The following is a 21,086-nucleotide window of genomic DNA, read 5'->3' as shown; positions in this document are numbered from 1 at the left end:
ATATCCAGCTTACTCCCTGTTTTTTCTCAACATTCCATTTTATTTCACTATGTGTGTAGCCAATGGTCTCAGTTGTGTGCAGATCAGAGTGTAATGAGACTGCCAGAATTCCCTTCTAGCACCTTGTGATGTTCTTAGATAACTAAGCACTGGTGAAGGACAGATTTCACTAATTGTTCTTGTCTGGTATTCTGTAGTCCTCTACAACCTCTGCCTCAACTGAGAAGTTAGCTTTTAAGACCATTAGTGTTATAAGAATGAACAATTATTTTTAACACAAAAAAATGCATAAATCTGTACAAGTAGTAAACTAGTAAATTTTTACTGAAACATCACCGTATTTGCATGAACTTGAACTAGCAGTATTGACATGAAAGTTCATTTAAAAATTTGAAGAAATTAAAATATAAGTTTTAACCTAGATCTCAATCCCTACTCTCACAGTCATACCATTTCAAATCAAGTATTACTTGATTATTTTCTGAATTATAAACTATAAGTGGGGTACTGACAAGCCAAATCCCAAGTTTCTGCCCAATAATAGAGTAAAAGGCATGAATTATTTTTATTACATAAGAGAATAAACACTTATTTTGCTATTAGGTGGAAAATTAAATGTATAACATTTAGTGCAGTTAGTAATATTCTCACTGTTAAATGGTATTTCTGGACCCATTATGACTTTCAGGCTCATGGTTTCAAGAAGTGAGTATGGCTTTTAGCTAGGAAGGGGCAAGCCAGATTATCCTAAAAATTAGGTTCAGAAGTTTTATTTTTATACAAGAAAATGTTAAGCATATAGCTCTTGATATTAAATCTAAGTGGACAAGTCATGAAAACCTTGTTATGAGACATTTTACTGTAATGTCAATTTTTTATTATCTTGAGATGCTGTTCTTCTCATTGTTTCTCCTTTCCCACCTTATTTCTACCACTACCCATTGTTTGACTGAATGACCTAACATTTTGGGATGGAATCTTGAGTTCTTCTGGAGACTGGCACCTTATTCTAGCATCCTGGGTACTTATGGTGCTTGTAAAGTAGAGGAGATTGTGTGTGGTATTGAAACCCTTTCCTTTGGAAACCCATGACAAGATGGACTCTAGTATGCAAAAAATGGTCTTCTTAAATGAAAAATGTTTTACATTTTCTATTGTTAAAATTCTTGCATGATAACTTGTTGTTCTTATAGTCAGTAGCTGAAGAGGTGACAAATTATTAGAAACTCAAAGTCTCTTGTGTGCTTTAAAAATTGAATAAAACAGCACAGATTTTCATGAGGAAATGAACTGAGAATGACTGTAAAGTCATCACCCAAAGATACACTGAAAGTCACCCTTACGCTGAGCTGGAGATATAAGAGGCTAAATTGAATTGTAGAAGTATAGAGGACTAGTATGGAAAGGGATCCCACGGGGCTAAATTATTCTCCTGCCCTTAGGGCAGCATCAGCAACACCTATGTTATTCTTGACAGATATTTAACTTCCATTGACAGAGACTCTGATCTTCTCAAGCTATCTGCTCTGGTGTTTTCCTATCCTTAGTAATTTTTCTGGACACTTGACTCATTTACTTAGAACTGATTCTTGTTTATTGAACCAGTGATGGGGTGAAGAAAACTTTAAGCTGTATATTCCTTTAAACTTCCACTTCAAGTGAAAAAATCTCAAGATCGTACTTTGAAAAACATCTCTGTACTTTCAGCCCTGTGCTGCAATGACAACTAAAGGAATTGTTCCCCTAAAGAGAGAGCAGCACTGGGAGTGTCAGTAATTTTTTTAAAAAAGTTAATGTTGCTAAACAGATGGAAATGAGGAGATAGCAAAAAGTTGTTGACCACATCTCTGGATTTCTTATTCATAATCTAATTAGACTTGACAATCTTTGCATTACATGCCTCTGTTTTGTTGTAACCTTTCTGGTTGTTTCAACTTCCCTGGTGTAGGCAGATAACCTCCAACGTGGCCCTTTGTAAATTGTGTTTCTTTGGCTGTGGCAGAGTTCTGCTAGCTCTACAACAGCTGCCATAACCCAGCTCACTGTTCTGCACTCAGAACAGGACAGTTGCTGCAGCCTCAGCATCTTGCATGATACACAGGTGCTCTGCAGTTCTCAGGGAGGAGTACCTACATTACCTACGCTCCTGCATGGGAGCTGCTGCCCCACACCAACACACCCCTTTCCAGATAGAATGACAGAAGGACCTAGTGAGGTCTTCAGCTGTGCAAAGTGGAGATCATTTGATGTGGACAACTTTTGCTGATGAAACAATTGTCCTAGGCTGGATGGAAGACTGGTTGCCCTCAGTGGGGTTTAGACAATACAGTACATATTCAGTTACGTTGATCTGCTTGTGAATTTACTCTTTTGTCTTCCTAATTCTTTTATTTTAAAGGATGGCTGAGCATAGAGGGAAATGTTATATTCCTGATAGTTGTCCATGCACCTGGAAAGACAGGGAATTTCTGTCAGGAGAAGTGATAGCTACACCATGTTACACTTGGTGAGTGATGTTCATTTTGCATACTTCCAAATCATCTGGATCTCTTAGACCCAAAGTAAAACTGATACAGAAAATTTGTTGAATACTTTTAAATCAAAAATATGCTTTTTTATAGACAGTTACAGGATACATCTTTTATTAGGTTCACTAATAGACTTGGATAAGTAGGAAGACTTTGGGAGGAGTGCTTCTTCAGATCTGTAAAGTAAGCTGAAGATATCCAAGCTAAAAAGCAGTCAAACCCAAATGCTTAATTCCACACGTTAGTTAATCTCTGAAAGAAAAGACATTTGGCTTCTGGAGAATAGAATATCAGGAAAGACAACTAAGGAGAGAAAAAAAGAGAGATTAAATGTATGACAGTAGTAAATAGTCTGCTTATTTGGGAACTGGACTCTTTGCAGTGTAAGTTACCAGTTACCACGAGTGACTGTATAGGAAGAAGCTGAGCAACTTAAAAAAAAAAAAAAAAGGCCATTAGAATTGAAAAATGAGCTAGCACACAGCATCTTTTTAAGGAGCTTTACCTGATACATACTGACACAAACCAGTTTTTCATTAATTATAATTTGCTAGCCAAAATATCTGTATTCAGTTAAGTATACGTTTAATAATGAAAAAAAAAGATTGGCTTGGCAGCTTTCAATCAGTTAAAAATTTCATTGGCAAATCAAATGAGCATTTACACTTACACAAGCAAAACTAGAGGATGCCAATACTACATTCATACAAATTTGTGTAAACCATTGAAATTAACTGACAGGAATAGTATTCCTGCAAAATATCAACATTAATTTCTTAAATTCATTCCATACTTGTCTGATAACCTAAAATCTTACAGATAGCAACTGGAAGTATTTTGCTTTGAATATGTGCAGACCTTTATCAAAATTCCTTGAGAAAAAATAATATCCATGTTTTATGAATGAGCATGTTGTGGCATGGTGCCTTAGCTATACTGGAGGCAGTGATGGAAATATTAATATAAGCCATGAAAATTTGAGATTTGAATTTATTTCTTAGGTGTTTTTACTGTTCATATGGGCTGACGGTAAAATGTTCAACACTTTTCTGCCATGGCATCACCAATAACTTCAGAAGCGATCCACAGAATAGCTCTCTGTTTCAAGAATTTTCTTCTGTTCATGAATTTCTGCATGATTTGAAATAAAGAACCCAAGAAAGCTTTTTTTGAAAATGTACAGAAAATAATCTTGTTATGAGAAGATAATGATTATTAGTTTTTCCTACAGTGTTTGTCGGAGAGGCATATTCAATTGCACCAGTTACCCCTGTCCTGCTGTATGCACTATTTATGGAGATCGGCATTATTATACCTTTGATGGACTGGAATATGATTATGTCAGTGACTGCCAAACTTACCTGCTAAAGGTAAGAGGATTGTTCATACATTTCTGTGTGTCCAAGTGAAAGTTTCCATGAAAGAACAAGTATTTTGAACGCTGGGAGTTGATCTATAGAAACAAACATTAAGAAAACAGGTGTAGGAACAGGCGTGAAGGAAGAATCTGTAAATGACATTTTGTGCTCAGCTGTTTGAGAACAGTAAATGGTTATGTTCTTGCATATCTATGTGGTTTAGAGAAAAATAAAACCCAATGTTCTCTGTTCTACCTCAACCTTGTTTTCATCACAACGAGCAAAGAATAACACTATAGAAACTGTTCAAACTAGGTATAATCTATATTTATTTAATAATTATCTATAAACCCAGCTTGGCAGAGGGTCAGTGATGACCTCTGGCTGCTTGGAATTCTTCTTGAATGTGATCTGCATCAGATCCAGATTTTATGTGTATAATAATATCAAACACAATGATTTCATAATTCAACAATGAAATCATTCCTTGAATTTGTCTGGCTGCTACATGCTAATGTTCCTCACAGCACACATTTACAGTACATTGCTAGCCTTTTTTGTTTAAAAATACGATTACTGACATTTAGAAATATATTCTATTACTAAACGCACTATTGTTTATTATCATTGTTGCTATTTTTAAGGTGAAGAGTCTGTATTCTCAATTACAGTAATATGTTTAGAAGAATACTCCTTTTCCTGACTGTCTAACCTTAAAAAAACCCTCAGTTTCTCAACAAGGACTACTACAAATAGTTTATTTGATGTATGCTTTAGTAGAGTATTCACAGCTGTGAAATAAAATAAATTGGTTCCAGATTTTTGAGTTTGTTTAAAAAGAAAAAAAGAAACAAGGTTTGGTAAAGATAATAATACCTCAGAGCAAACTCTTATATAAAAGAGCTCTTACTCTTAGAGGTATATGAACCTTTGTACAAACCTTCCTCCATTAAGATGTAAAAAACAGGGATTACTTTACCTGTAAAATCTTCTTGCCTATATGATGAGATGGAAAGGTGGCTTGTCATTTCGTAATTCTTATGCTATCCATTCAGACAGATTTGTAAGACAAATCCATACTGCTTTTTAAAACTTTAGTGCGATACTGGAATGCTTGGCTTTTACAATCAAATGTCACCTGCCACTCTACTGTGTAAGAAAAAAACCTACCTGGAAACAAACCACGGGAAGCATTTGTCATCTGAGAATAAAGTTGGTAGGCAGATAATTAAGGCACATGACACACTGTGGCCAATGGACCATTCTTCAGGTGAACATGACCAAAGTGATGAAAATGCTGCCTACATGGATCGCTTTTAAGACTTCTCGGACTTTTTTCAGCTTTTCAAGCTTTACTTTTTCCCCAAACTCAGCAAATGTGAGAAAGTGTAGCCAAATTTGTTCATAATTTTTCTTTCTTCTTTAGTATATGGAAAGCTTTCCTGATCTATATTAAAGATCAGGAAAGAGATCCTGATCTCTATTAAATTATTACAAATTAGGCACGGCATAATTATATCTGGAACAGGTGATGTATCTGTGGGATAATTTTTGACTGTGAAATGTTTGGAGTATTTTTAGGGGGGAAAAAAAGGAAAAAACCAAAGGATGGGATCATATGGCAGATGCCCAAGAGCTTTGAGGGAACTAAAACACAGAACTGATGAACTATGTGATGTGCAATCCTAGAATCAGAGGAATGGAAGATGGCAATATAACCAAATATTTTAAAAGGACTTCATGACTGAATTTGACAAGAACAGACCAATATGTCTGAAATCCATATAAATTATAATAAAGAGAAATTGCAACTAAGGAAGAGTTGCCCCCCCCTTTTTTTAATAAAAGAAAAAAATCATGCATGATCAATCTTCTGAGTTATTCCAAAGACAATAAATATATGGATGAGGATAGTCTAGTCAATGTGTGTGTATTTTACCTTAAAGACCTTTTTGAGAGAGATTTCAACAAATATTTTTTAGAGACTAGTTTCTCATAGGATGAAAATGAGGATTCTTTGAGTCATGAAGTCACAGAATCACAGAATGGGTAAGGTTGGAAGGGACTAACAGTGGGTCGTCTGGTGAAACCTCCCTGCTCAAGCAGGGTCATTCCAGAGCACATGGCATAGGATTGCATCCAGATGGGTCTTGAATATCTCTAGTGAGGGAGACTCCATAACCCCTCTGAACAATCTGTTCCACTGCACAGTAAATTTCTTCCTCATATTCAGCTGGAACTTCCTGTGCATCACTTTCTGCCTGTTGCCTGGCACCATGAGAATAGCCTGACTTGACACCCTCCCTTCAGAAACTTTTAGACATTGATAAGGTCCCCTCTCAGTCATCTCTTCTCAAGGCTGAACAGGCCCAATTCCCTCAGCCTTTCCTTGTAAGAGAGATGATCCAGTCCCTTAATGGTCTTTGTTGCCCTCCACTAGACTAATTAATCATCTGAAGTTAAAAGACAGGAGTAAGTGGCCTTTGTTTTTTAGAACAGAAAAATCTTGGTGGCATCACACAGGGATCTGTGCTCAGACCTGCATTCATTATCTTCAGAAACAATTTTGAAAAGGTGGCGTGAGGATTGAGGTAGAGTATGCTGATGATAAAGAATCAGTCTGAACAGCTGAAACAAAAGGTTCAGAAGATCTTATGGCAGAAAACACTACATAATAAAATGGAAGATGAAATTCAACAGTGAAATATGCTAATCAATGAACACAAACCCCCCCTCGTAACTACACTTACCATGAAGATAGGCACTAAACTAGCTACTATTATGCAGGAATAGAATTTTATGTGAGAAAAATAAATGAAACAGATGGAATTGACATCTTCATAGTGGCAACCTGAGTGATAATCTGGTGTCATTTGTTCTGCAATTTCACATATGCTTTTATTTGCATGTACACAGTTACACTACAGTTGTACCACATACTGATGTGGTTAAACTACATTATATATGCAGGCTTGATGGCATAATGAGCTTGCTCTTGTTTGAAATACACTTTTTTGTTCCTAGAGTAGAGGTTTTGATGTCTCTCTCTCTCTCTAATCTCCTTCCCCTGTATTGTGGCGAAGTGAATACATTTTTAATAGTAGTATCTGAGTAATATAATGAGTCTACCTTGAGCTACTATTTGATCAGAAGGTATGCAAGAGAGTCCTGTCTCTTATAGCCTGTTATGCAAACAGGGAATCTTGATGAAAGGCGGGAAAAAATATATATATATATAGCTGCAAAAGTTTAAATGCCTTGCCTAACATCTTGGCAGGCACAGCTGTCCAGGGCAGCAGCAGGGCAGCACCTAAACCATGCAACCTGTTCTATAAACCAACTTTTCCTTTTTTTTTTTTTTTTTAGTACAATCACAGAATCATAGAATGATTTGGGTTGAAAGGGACCTTTAAAGATCATCTAGTCCAATCCCCCCGCCATGGGGCTCTGTGTACTGTGTGCTTCATATTCCTTGCCTGTAAGGTACTACAGAATATCGTAGATTTGATAGCTGCTAGTACACATTCCATTGATTTAATGGTAGTTTGCAGTGCTGTTACAAGGCTGGTTTTTATGGATAAGGTGTGAAATGCTCACCAGACACTTGAAATTGAAGCAGCTGAAGTGGTTGTAATATTGTATATACAACACTGTATATACAATATTTGTATTTGTCCTTTCTCTTTTACTAACCTTTTTCCTGTGAGAAGTGGACAGCTTTGTCTCTGCTAACTTATATACTCTAAACAAAGGTATTGTAGCAGTGCAATAAGGGAAGTTATAGCTGCAATAAATTAGTTGGCATACTAGCTCTTCCCAGCTGTAGAAATGAGTGCAACAATCTGAATCCGATGTCCCTAGTGGTATGATAATATGTGGTTCCCATACATGTCACCAGCCCTCACTGTTTGATTTGGCCACTGGCCTCCCTAAATGTGATCTGTCAGAACAACTATTTGATTTGCCATTGTATTGCACTGTACCAAGCAAAGAACTCACCCTTACCTTTTATTATGTTTTAATAAGGAGCTCTTGTGGGAGAAAAATCAAGTATCAACTTCCAGCCAATTATGAAACTTCAAACTTTGTTTTCAACATCAGTATCATCTGTCAGGCCTTTTTGTTTAAGGTGACAGTAGGTGTATGAAAAAGCCCTTTATAACTAGTTCAACAGATATATCCATATCTCAGAAAATTGCCAAGAAGATGTAATGCAGCAATTAAGAAAACTAGGGCAGTAATGTCTCGTGAAATGATACCATCATCCTTATCAAGGAATTAGGAGTTACGTTACACACCAAGAAGTCCCTGTATAGATAGATGACATTCACAGAGAAGATATCAATATTTACTTCTAATATTTTAAAACCTCAGTAATTTCAAAGGTAAAAAAGAAAAAGTCTTAGCAGACCAACTTGTTTATCAGTGTAGATCATGAAAACACTTCATTTTATCTAATCTAAAAATGAATGATGATTTTAAAGTCAGACAGTTTCTTAATTAAAAGTATTTAAATATCTTGTTTTCTTCTATTTTTTGCTTATTTTTTGTCTTTGATGATGCTACATTCTTTCCCAAACAAAGTGGTGTTATTTTTCTGATAAACTTTTACTGTGTGTTATTAGTAATTGTGGTCTCTTTCCTCCAATTGCTGTTTCATAGACTTCTGCTTTTAAAGAAGAATTGCTGTCTTTCTATGACAAGTGTTGGCATTTTTCTAGTTTTGTGGTGGCTTTCAATCCTGCAGCTCAGTGTCCTTATAAATGCTTGTAGGGTCTGTGCCCTTGGAGTGCCTCAGACGTTTTCTTTTCCATGAAGCAGAATTATACTTTCTCTGCTTTGGGGGAGACTCCAAGGAAGAGTTTAGATGGATAGTCTACCCATCAGAATATCCTCAAATGACAGACAGGATTGTTGCAATGTTCTGCTGCAATGCTTATCTGCCTTTTAAAAAACCACAACCCCCCCCACTTCAGTGTTTCCACTAACTTTAGTAGGTTGTCAGTAAGGTCCTAGAGCAGAGAAAATGATGGACTGTTTTTTTTCCTATATCCTGAAAGATGGAAGTCAGCATAACTCAGCCCTCCTCCTCAAGTATTCCCATTTTATGGATAAGTCTTAATATAAATGATGCGATAAAAATATTTTCACTTTGCACTTGACATCAGGCGTCTGACAATTTTAAAATCATCTTTTTAATCTTTTTGATGCAACCATGAAGGTTCTTTTAAAGCCAAAGTTTGTTGGAAGATTACAAAAGCAACAACCGTTTGATCCATTTGATCAACTAATTGAACCATTATGCCAATTAGAATTGCAGGTGTAACTCTTTTGGGTCAGGAGACATCACATGAGAGCCCATTTGTTAAGGCAGAGGTTCATTTAACAAAACATGCATGATCTTGGGAGCCAGTGCAACAGTTTCCCAAATGATTATCCTATTGATGAGGAGTCCCCAGAGGTAGATGCCTGGTCTGCCCTGAGGAGTACAGCAAAGCAGCTTGTTTCTTGCATTCTCCTTCTTTTGTAACTTGAAGCAAGTTCAAAGCTCTTAGTTAATGATACTTTTATTAGAGTGCTTAATACAGAGGTTGGTTGATGCCCTGATAATATTTTAGCCATTCCTTGCTGATGTATTTATCTTGATTGGTAAATTTGTTAAATGATGACTGGGCATAAGTTAGAGCAGTCACACACAAAGCAACAAGTTTTCAGTTACTCATTTGTCATAGCTGAGGAGTCAGAAGTAGCTTTTATCCCTTCTCCCCTTACTATATCTGTTATTTTTTGTGCAATTTTTTTTCAACATCATTTGTGCCAGGTAGCCAGTCTGTAGATCCATTAAATTGGCAAACCTGTAGAATTAAATATTATTTTGCACAGTCTCTCTCATAACCTATTTGTAAAATAAATACATTCTTCTTGCTGTTAGTCATCCTATGGAGGATTAAAGTTAAAGGTTCCTGGTTAATTAACATTGTCAAGCTGACTATTCATAGTTAAGACAAATGATTTCTTTTAATAGATTCTGACAATTTTAATGAGAAAGTAAATAATGTTGAATTTGAAATTATAAATGTTTAAAATTGGACATCATACTCTAATTTTCATCTTTTATAATAAATAAATAAATTATATAAATAAAACTGTTACATGGGGTTACAATCAGAATGCCTTAAATTTTTCAATTAACATATCTAATCCTCAAACCGCATTCCAGCAAATAGTTTCATGAGTAAGTGATGTGCCAAAATATGTCCACCTAAAACACTTGTCATATAATTTATAGCAACAATAGTTGTGTAGAAATAATGATGCATTTCTTGACAAGTTGTGTGAAAATTTGTGTCCAAACAGGAGAGAGATTACACTTCAGTGAAAATATTATTTACTGTGAATAAATTGTGAAGAATACAAATAGTCTGCTTTCCATCAGTCTTATAATTTCAGAGGAAACCTTTCTGGATGCCCTCTTTTTTTCTTGGATCTCTGGAAGTCCTCTAAGGGTCAATAACAAACCCTTTCCATCTTTGTCTTCAGCTGTACCTGTTTTTCTATTTACTCTATTCTTTCTGTGAGCAAAAGATCTGATTACAGTTGGCAATGGATTTATGCTCTGGTTCCATTTTCTTCAGATCAATGATTTCAGACTCAATTACCTCTACATGCCTTTCTGTCTCCCCCACTTGATTCTCCAGACCATTAAATTATGCCGTGAATGAATCAATTTTATTCTCCAACAAAGGAAAGGCTTCTTTCAATTTGTGCAGATTAGCATGGAGGGCTTCCAGGAAAGGCTTGGGGAAAAGTTTCTTACCATGAGAATGGCAATTTGGAGGCGGTGTGTTCATTGTGTGACTCAGAATTTGGATCTTCTTTCTGAGGACCTTGCCATTTAGTGACCACAGAGCTTGAAGAAAGTAACCTTTTGCCTTGAATTTCTGATTTTGCATCCAACAGCCCTTTGGCTATACTGACTCTCAAATGTTTTACTCTGATGGCTGCCTGAAAAAGCAGTTCCCTGTAAGAATGACTGCCTGAGTTGGAGCACCTCTGGTGGGTATAGCTTTGTGGACTGTTGATGATACAGCACAGTAAAAAATAAACAAACTCCAGCATCGTGTGCTGTTGCTTCAGGAAGCTGTATGATGTGTTGGCAGTGGTAAAATGAAAGCTTTTTGTTGTGCTTGAAGTGGTGGGAAGCTCAGGCTAGTCACCTGTGGATGCTGCCTAGCAGTTTATAGCCTCTGTCTCTGATTGTTGTCAGTGTGAATTTAATTTACTTTGACTTAGATCAGGACATGAGGTTTGGTTGTTTTTTTTTTCCTGAATGTATAAGAACTAAACTTCAGCAGTGTAAATGAACACATTTAACATTTTTTGTACTGAAAAACATAAAAGCTTTGTGCAAGTTCTAGCTTTCTAGTTCCTGCCTTAATTTCCTGGAGCTCTTATCCTTTTTTTCCTGTTATGTTGTACTTTATCTTTACAACCAGCAATGATAAAATACTGACATTTGTCTTGCGCTTTTTAGTAAAACAACACTAACAGGTTCCATAAAAATACATGTTTAGATATTAAAACTAACACCACCAACTGTGCTGCTGATTTGTAATTCCGAATAGCTCATGTTACATAATGTGTCACTTGGAAACAAATATTCAAATGTTCCCAAATCTTTAGCTGCAGACGGTCTCACTTTTAATTAGACAGGAATTGAAGTAATGTGACCTGTGCAAAAGCCAAATCTGATACACAAGCTGGCAAAGATAGGTAAATGAAACAAAAGGAAATTTGCTTTAAATGACCTTTTCTCAAAACTTTTAGTATGGTTCTCTTAAAATATAAAAAAAGAAAAACAAAACCTTTCCAGTGATCTCTATCTGATTAATCAATTTTTTGAAATTAAGAAACATTGAGTTAGAACTAGGTTCTATTTTGAGTAGATAAAATAAAATGTTTACTGTCATCTATTTTCATTATTAGCCATAGATTTAAAAAAATTATTTGGATTTCATTGTTGACAAAACCTCAGAACATCCAACAAGTCTATATTGCAATAAAATCTTCTACAAAACCACCTATGTATAATAAAGAAAATATTATATAATACTATATTTTTCCTATTGCTTGTATACATACATATATGTGTGTATACATGCTTGTAATACAGCTTTCTAGAGTTTTTGACAGTTTATTCTGCTGGAGATGTATCCTTTTCAGAAGTCGCTTTTAAAGAAATAGGAAAGAGTTGTCATGGATGCATTAGAAAACATCTGGAAGTTGTTTGAGGATGAGTCAGTAACTGGAATAATCTCACTCCCCTTGACATTTCATCAGTGAATCTACTCAGTCATGTTGCACTCCTGCATTTCTGCTCAACTGTGCTAAAAAGCTAAAAATGTGTCGTGTCTTACAAGTGTATTGCAAGCTTCCTCGCCCTATTTTAGGTGAAAATAATCTGCAGTCATGTAGATGCAGAGGAAAAGAAAATTTATGTGCATGTGCATAAGCAATTTAGTCGTTAGGTTCTTGGGTCCTAAATGTGGTTTTTTTTTTTTCTTTTTTTAATACTTGTATAGAAATGCATAACATCAGTGGGAAAAAAAAGTATTATTACTATTCCTTTTCTCTCTTTTCTCTCTCCTGTAAGAGGATCACCTACTATCTTTTCTGTAGTATTTTTTCCCAACTTTCATGTGGATTTCTTCCCAAACTGAGACAATGTGTATCAGTGCCATCTGTTGACTCCAAGTAATATTGCTCCATTGCTTTAATAGCTATGGGAAAGAACATTTGATGATACAAATTTGTGCAGAATGCAAAAGCAGGGATGAAATAAAATTACATGGAATGTATATATATAATTTTGAAAAGGTACAGGAGAAATTTGTGCAGCAGGAAAACAAAAGAAGTCTTTCAATAAGAGATGCTTCTTGGTGTAAATTAAAATAAGTTTTGCATAATTAATGTGTTTTTACTGATTATCTGGCAATCAAGTCCCCAATATAATGGCATAAGAAACTAACAGCAAGTACATGTCAGGTGCCAAGGCATTTTCCTACTCTCCAAAACCAATTAAATATTTATGCCTAAGTGCTCACTAAATCTGGGCTAAGATGTTTTACTTCTCCTAGGATCAATCTTACTAGAGGTAATAGTTTCAATTGTTAAGTTCCTTCAGAAGAAATTCAGAGCCCAGTAAACAACAACCAAAGTAATTCTGACTTTCCATAAAATCTCCTGAAATGTGAGGTCTGAACAGAGCTAAGGGTATCTCTCTGAAATATGTACAGAGAAAGCAAATTCTACTTTTTAAATTACTGTATATTTTTTCTGTATTTTTAGAGCTTTTCACACTTGTTTGTGTGGCTAGAAAACATCTAAAGTGTCATTAAAACAAAAGGAAGATAGGACTAATCTGTCTCCAGTATGTCCTTAGATGCCTTTATGTCCAATCTAGTTTGCAAGTTAGTATATTGTAGGGAACAAACCAAAAACAATGGGTAAATCGGGGTATTAAGAATGGAATGAGTCTTTACGCTGAACAGTTAGAGATTTTAATGAAACTTTCAAAGAAATAAATACAACCACTTTTAAATTGTCCTCTCCCAGGCTGCATTTTGACTATGTAAGCACACTGTACAGTACTGTTATTGGTTAAAAGGGATAGAAAATTTCTAACAGGACATTGAAATAGAAGGTTCATAACAAAAATAAACTCTAGCATTCCCAAGCACTGCCAAAAAAAAAAAAAAAGAAAATAAAAAAAAGAAAGAGAGAGGAAAAAGGAAAGCAGTGCTTTGCTTTTTTGACTAGGAAGAAATATGGAAAAAAAGTGCAGCAAAGTCTAGAAAAAGAATGTCCTGAGAAGTGGGACTGACAATGAGCTTTTGACTGACTGCCCAGAGCTGTGACTCTGTCTTTTCTGTTGCTTGGCAACTCCATGTTATCACAAAGAAACTGACATTAAGTTGGAACAGACTGGATATGGTAATTTACGTGGGAAGATACTCTTGCAGTGGGAAAACCATTTTATTTCTAGTTTCTGTCAGCGTAAGTAGGTTTCACATGATGAACTGTAGTACATCCCCTGTTGGGTGCATTTTACCTAAAAAGGTAAAGAGTGACTCTGCCTTGGAAAAAGGCTGTGCAGAAAAAAACCCCAAACCAACAGAACCCCCCACCTTGTTATTCATTAGACCTGCTCCTAGTGTCTACTCAGGCATTTCTTCTAGTGGTAGTGACAAACGCTTGTTTTCATATGTCTGGATTCAGTGCAGATTGGAGAGATGGAACTCGATCATTATAATTTATACTATTACATTCCCTAAGAACTCTTGAGATTTGCCTAAGACTTCACTGTCTTATATAAACATTAAAAGATGATCCCCACTTTCTCTAATAGTTCTTTCTTTTGCACTGGCAGTAGCTAAGTACTCAATTTCAATTGCACTTTATTTTTGATTTGTTGAAAGAGGAGGCTGCATGTGCAGCAGTTATAGAATAACTTGAAGACTGTGATGGAAGTAATGGCTAGAGTATGTATGTAGAGCAAATATTTTTGTGAAAGCTTTGAGCCATAAGGGATCTGTAATCCATAATGATGTTTTTTGTGTTTGGGTTTAGGTCTAACGTTTAATTAGAAAAAGAGAAAGCATAGATTACTTAGGATTTAATGCACAGCCCTTTTTTCTTAAACGTCTGGCTTATTTATACTGAACCACCACCACTGTCTCTCTGCATTTCCATCCTGCATCATTTCTAGTAATTTAACACCATCATGCAGTCCTACAAGTAAGGAAGCACTTCACATGTCTTCAGGACTCCTTGTTCTGGCTTTGGTCAGCAAAACACTTCCTGGCTCCAGGCTTCTCTCTATTGCAGAGTTAACTTGAAATATAACTCAGCTTTGCCCTTGGCTCAAATCCCAACCATACACAAAAACTTCTGACTTGAGTATGTTGATGCTGTTCAGCTGAAGGGATTGGCCTGGACTGTCAGGCACAGGCAGCAGCTTCAATTAGCATAGCTAATACAGCTACTCGCTCCTACTTCAAGGACTTGTCTTCATTGCCAAAAAAGGTGTATTTTTACTGTGGGATAATTAGCCTGATTTAACTATCCTTATTTAAAATCAAGGCCTCCATGTCTTTTCTTACAGTGAAGACAATGTTCCCTATTAACTCAGAGTGTCCCCTTTTGCTGATATTGGGTTAACTGAAGAGGAATTAATTCTGCAATGAAAAGAGCCCACAATGTCTTAGACATCAAATAGACCCAGAGACTGCAAGCAAAGTCCTTCTCTGTACTGAGTCATGGTGGGGAGGTAGCTTCCTTGTTCACTTTTCATTTGGCCAGATACAAAATGTATCAGCTTGTATCCTATCTACAAAACTAATGAGATTGTCTCCTTTTTAATTTACAACATCACCTCCAATAAATCCAAAAATGCTCTGGGCTGTTACCTGACTTGGAGGGGAATAATTGTTGTACTTACTCAAGCAGTGAGCCTGGCTTAATTAAAACACAGTGTATTTCCCAATAAGGTTGTGACTAATTTTATTCTGACTGCAACCTAAAACAACTTTACAACAGAATGGAATAGACGAACTTTTCTTTACCTTGAAGCATTCAATACTTTTAAACTGAATTCCCCTGCTAAATCATGGAGAGCTGATTTCCTACACCCCCTTACCACTAAGCAGTTAGTGACTAACTCTACTCACTGTAACTATTGTCTTCCAAGCTAACTGCTGACAAATACCATCTGTTTCTTAAGCCCTGGCATTAGAGTAACACAGAGCTTGCAGGCAGTCTTCCACACCTTGTGTTCATTGCATTAGCTCATGCCTGCTGTAGAGTGTTTTCTATGCAAAGTAGCAGCAACCTCTGGCTTGTGGGCCATGCCAGACTAAGGGCAGCAAAACTGTAACACCTCCTCTGTGTGGCAGAAAAATACCTCTACACTTTCTGTCATCTGGGGTTGGGTTTGGTTTTATTTTAGTGTTCTTTGGAGAGCTTGGTCACTATGACCTTTATTAATTAAAAACATAGAAACTGCTTCCTATAGCACCTGTATTTTCTGTATGCAGTGCTCCTCACCGGTGAGGAAAATTTGCCGATTTTTTTTTTTTTAATTCTTGAGTTCTGATGAAAAAGGAAAAAATAAGGGTGCAAATGCAAGGAGTGGTTAGGAGTAAACAGCCAGCACCTTTCAGGAGTACACTGACCACAGGAGGGAGCAAAGCTCTGGAGAGAAATGCTGTGGGCACAAACCAAGGCAAGGGATCCTCCCATTATGGCCAAGAGGAGCTCTCTAAGAGGAATGCTGGGAACCAAGAGGAGTTCCCAGAACTGGGGAAATTCCCATCTTGCCCACCATGGCTTTTAGCACCTGCAATTAGTTTCATCAAATTATAGTCTCGGAGAGTGTCTAAAGGACCATGGGAGTAAGAAAAGGAGTTTAAACATCTTTGTTCCCAGCACTACCCAAGTGTCCCATATAAGACTAGATGACTCGGTGGGTGAGATATATAGCTTTTTTATTTCATATCTGTCTTATCTTTTATTTTTATTTCATATCTGTCTCAGGTTTGTGATGACTGTAGGACTGAATTCCATTAAAAATTAAACCAGAATCAGAAGCACTGTTATTGGCTCATATTAATGTTATGAAGTTAACTCTCTCAAGTAGTTTCTATAGTTACAGCTGCTTGTTGATTTGCAAGGATTGGTACAGAAATGAACTGGAAAGCAAATTAAAATAAGAAATAGTAAGAGTAAGTTAACCTTGGTTTTGTTTGTGGTAGTGTTATCAACTCTGAAAATACATTTTTCCTGCACCAAGGTGCAGGAGACAGAAGAACCACAGAACCACAGAAGCTGTAGGTGAATAAACAGACATATTAAGCCAAGGTGATTTTTTTGTGCCTAGAATTCAAAATTAATTTACAGGCTGGAGAGCCAAGAGGTATGGAGTTAGGAAGGTAGTAGATTTGAATTTTAGGTACTAAAATACCAGTAAATCAAAAGACGACAAAGTATTCAAATCTTCTAAATGTAGAAAAAACCAACACCCCACAAACAAAAATATCAGCAGAAACCTTTGCCCCCTCCAAGAACATTGAGTATGACTCATGGTTTTGTGAATTTTGATGGGTGGAGGTACAAAAACTGTTCTATCCACTACTGACAGATGGTAGGATTCTTGGTTTTAAAAATATGAAAACAGCTTGATCTCATGTACCTTGGTTTAAAAATAAAGCTTTTTTTATGGCATGTCTCAATTTTGACAACCGCACTGAGCCATAAATATTCAATTCCATGTATAAGTACATTTTAAAAGCCTAAACTAGACTCTTATTTTAGAGGTAGGCTGATCCTCTGAGTTTGTGAAGTCCTCAGGAAAAGGAGTCACAGCTGAACATAATGGCTCTTTGTGTTTAACTCCAAAGTTTGAGTTGTTTGTGGGTTCATCTTTGAATTTAAAAATCCATTTCCTTGTTTGGTAACTTTCTTAAATTTATTTCAAAAATGTGGGAATACCAAATTATCCATCTTTTTGAGATGGTAAGCCTAGAATAAATCTGCAGAAGTGAAATGCAATTGAATCTGCAATTAACATGATTTCTCCTTAATGTTGCAGAGTACAGATAACTCAAATATATCTATAATTGCTCAAAACAAAAAGTGCTTTGACAATGATATCGTTTGCTCAAAGAATGTTTTCATCACTGTTGGAGACACTGAGATTTATTTTAGTGAACCTTCTGAGAAGCAGGTTAGTTAATTTCTTTCCTTTTTGGGTTACCCTTTAAGATAAGCATTGCAAATTTACAGCTCTAAAGGAGCATGTTTTTGGAAAGCGTCTCTCAGTCTGAGTTAGTATAACACAAGTGCCTAGGCCCAAATAAAGCAGCAGGTCCCAGGACACATCTTTTTTTTTCATTGCTTTTTTCAAGTTCTACCTGTCCTACAAAGAAGACTGCTCAAAAGTCTCAAGGAGTTGAAACATATTGGCATTTATGAGTTTCTTTCCACTTGGTTTTGAAAGAGAAACCAAAGTAAAAAATCAAAGCAAACTTGAAAAATTGAAAAGACAAAATATCAAAGTATTAAAAAACATTTCTAGTAGTATTGATTCAGCTATATGCTAAAGATCAAGTATTCTTCAATATACACTTTGTAGATAACTGGCTGTATACCTTGGTAGAATTACTTTATTAGATCTTAATTAATATTCATTTCTGTCAGAAGACCTTAAGGGGACAGGAAAACAAATCTAAATATCAGCTTTGGAAGGCTGGATATTATACTGTGATACACTTTCCAGAACAGGACATTACAATTCTGTGGGATAAGAAGACTATGATGCATGTTAAAGTTGGACCTCAGTGGAAGGTGAGCCAAAATAAAAACCTGAGATTTTGTGTAGCTTCCCTATATCACTAATGTGATCTCTTATTGAATAATTGTGATTGTCTTTTCTTCAAGACTAGCTTTCCCAGTGATATAGCTGTTTATCGTGGTGTTCAGCCGCTAGCATTTCCCAGGTAAGAAGAGATGGAGAATGTGGCTTCTGAAGAGAAACAGTGGTTCCTACATGCACGTTTACTCTGTTGCTCCACACGTTGCAACCTTGGAGACAAGCAGGGATTCAACTCTGACTCAGAGATACTTTGGGGGCTGGAAGGAAGAGTTAGTTTTGAGTTACCCAGTTCACTGCATGTTTTCTTAATTCCATATCTAGTGAGGGGGAAGACAGCAGGTTTATAGCACAGATTGGATTAGATTGATGATGGAACTGCACCCTGAGATGTAATAGAGGCTTCTGAGATGAAGAGATGTAGTCATATCTTGGGTTTAATTTAAGAAGACAAGACACAGGAAAGGATTTTGACAAAAACTGACATTTAAACCTAATGGGTATATTGAGACAGGGTTCAGCCATGATTCAAGGAAGAATACGAGGCTCCGTCTCGTGCCAGTTGCTCTTCTCTTTTCCATTCCTACATCACCATCTATCTTGGTGTCTCTCTAACTCAGTTTTTGGGTCCTGGCAGAATAACCTTATATATGCATTTCAGAATTACATTTCTGTTTTGTTTCAAACATGAACACATGTATCAAGATGGGGCTCTTTCAGCAAAAGAAAAGAAAGCATGCTATGCTAGAGTACAGTATCAGATTTTTCAAAGTGTAAGTCAAAGCTATAATGACCAACTAATGTGGTATTAAAGCAAAATTATTATAGGCTTTTGTCAAAATAGCCATAAAATACTTACTTCACCTACAAGCTGATTTATCATCAATAAATACACAGAGTGAAAAGAAAAAAAAATCTCCTGTTTTTCGGTAAGCTAGCAGGGAGGTGAGTTCTACAGGTTGCATGCAGGAACACAAATAATTCCAGCTCTTTCTGTTTCCAGTGACTGTTTCTTCCAGAAGCTGCAGTTTAGTTAGATAATGTCTGCAGCAGACCTTAAGAAAAAGGAATTTATTAGCAGGAGCCACAACACTTTAGAAATCCAACTCTACTTTTTACTGTTGTGCAGAAATTTCTATTTTCCTATATATTTATATATGCATGCATGTATATATACTTTTTCCATCAGCAGCACATGCCCAACACCAGAAATCTGCAGCTGTCTCTTTTATAACTGTTGCTACAAATATTCTTGCTATTGTGAGCTAAAATTAGAAGCAGCAAGTTTTAATGACAATAACTAGTCAGACTTCACAATCATGAGGTAACTCACCTGAACTTTTGACTTTTGCACTGGGTGCACTACTAAGCTTTCAGAAGAATTATTACTAGATTCCAGTCCATTTTCACAGGCAGACAGTAAGAATAGGTTCTGGAAAACAAGAAGAAATCCACTGATTTCTCTTAATAAGATATTTGCAATATGGAACCGTAAGAATAGCAGAGTGTCAGATATTTTTAAAGTATAAGTCAGAGTTGCATTTAGCTTTTTCAGTTAAAAAATGTTACATTCCATGTGTGTAATTGTACCAATTATTGACTGTCAGTTTATAAGAAAAAAAAAATTGTTCTTCTCCTCCAGGGTAAATTGGCAGGTTTGTGTGGAAATTTTGACAAATATACTTCAAATGATCTGACTACATCAAACAACATGGAGGTGAGAAATGCACAGGTGTTTGGAGACAGCTGGGTATTAGGACAGGTAAGTCCCGTGTCCAGTAAAACATTAGAGAAAAAGATGATAATTTTAATTTATAAATGAGCACGGTATAAGGAAATGATGCATAGATGTTTTCTAAACTTATGGTCACTGCATAAGAGGATATTTTAATTTTTATGTCTGTAGATGTGAAATGTGTTAAGGTCTTATGTTATAGCAAACACATACTGAATTTAAATGAAAGCAAAAAATCTCTTCAGGGAAGTATATGTTTTCCCCTATGTAAGACAATCATTATAGTTGTCTGGATTTCAGTTTTCTACAAAGTTAGGTACATTGCTTCTGTTATTTTTGATTCATCCCAGTTTTAGAAACAAATGCAATTTCTCTGGTGTTAGAGGCACCAGGATACTGAAAGTAAATTGAACCTGAATGCTGGGAAAAAAGGTCTGGAAAAAAGTTTCTTTCTGAACACTGAAAAAAATTATTTAATTTAGTTGTGAACAGAAAATAAACTGACAAACCAGAGGTGGTGAAGGGATGGGAGGAAAAGGCTCAGAACAGCAACAGACACAACCAGTATGGAAACTTGGTTTCTGAGGGGAAGAAAGGGGACTGTAGAGAGTGGATGATGCAACTGGGTTTTATAACACAGAAGAAGAGGTATTTTTTTCATTTGTGCTGAAATGATGTAAAGTTTTATAACCTTGTGAACCTCCTGAAAAATCAGTATTTATAAAACACTCCTTTTGGATGTCTGTCAGAACCAGTTTTTAATTTATTGTCTCCTTGACACAGCAGGAAGATGAACAAATATCTCTTGCCTCATGAAAGAATGCTTTGGAATAATGATTTTGAGGCTTTTCTGCCTCCATATCTCCCTTTGAATGTGTTTTGTTCTACATAAAATGTTTAAATTGTGTGAGCAAGCAAGGCAAGTGCGTAGTGTTGGTATTTATATTGCTCATCTAGAAGGTCGTAGACAAACAAATGTGTATGAAGTGTGCAAATTTTTCTTTGCCATTTTATCAGTTCAGTGGCTGCTTTAAAAA

The 21,086-nt window shown here is 36.1% G+C and overlaps 1 protein-coding gene across 1 annotated transcript in view; it reads left to right on the top strand.

Moving 5' to 3' along the window:
- The window catches only part of OTOGL (otogelin like), a 91,518-nt gene that overhangs the window by 30,575 nt on the left and 39,857 nt on the right, over window positions 1–21,086 (top strand). The window contains exons 24-29 of the mRNA XM_018080151.1: window positions 2,399–2,506; window positions 3,760–3,898; window positions 17,535–17,669; window positions 17,818–17,838; window positions 18,161–18,289; window positions 19,957–20,076. Coding sequence (XP_017935640.1) covers window positions 2,399–2,506; window positions 3,760–3,898; window positions 17,535–17,669; window positions 17,818–17,838; window positions 18,161–18,289; window positions 19,957–20,076 — 652 coding nt within the window. The remainder of the gene's footprint in view (window positions 1–2,398; window positions 2,507–3,759; window positions 3,899–17,534; window positions 17,670–17,817; window positions 17,839–18,160; window positions 18,290–19,956; window positions 20,077–21,086) is intronic.

The sequence above is a fragment of the Manacus vitellinus genome, unplaced genomic scaffold, assembly GCF_001715985.3.
Source record: "Manacus vitellinus isolate BGI_N305 unplaced genomic scaffold, ASM171598v3 scaffold_5_pilon, whole genome shotgun sequence".
Lineage (NCBI taxonomy): Eukaryota > Metazoa > Chordata > Aves > Passeriformes > Pipridae > Manacus > Manacus vitellinus.
The sequence above is the reverse complement of the archived record's forward strand: the minus strand, read 5'-3'. Positions and strand labels throughout refer to the sequence as shown.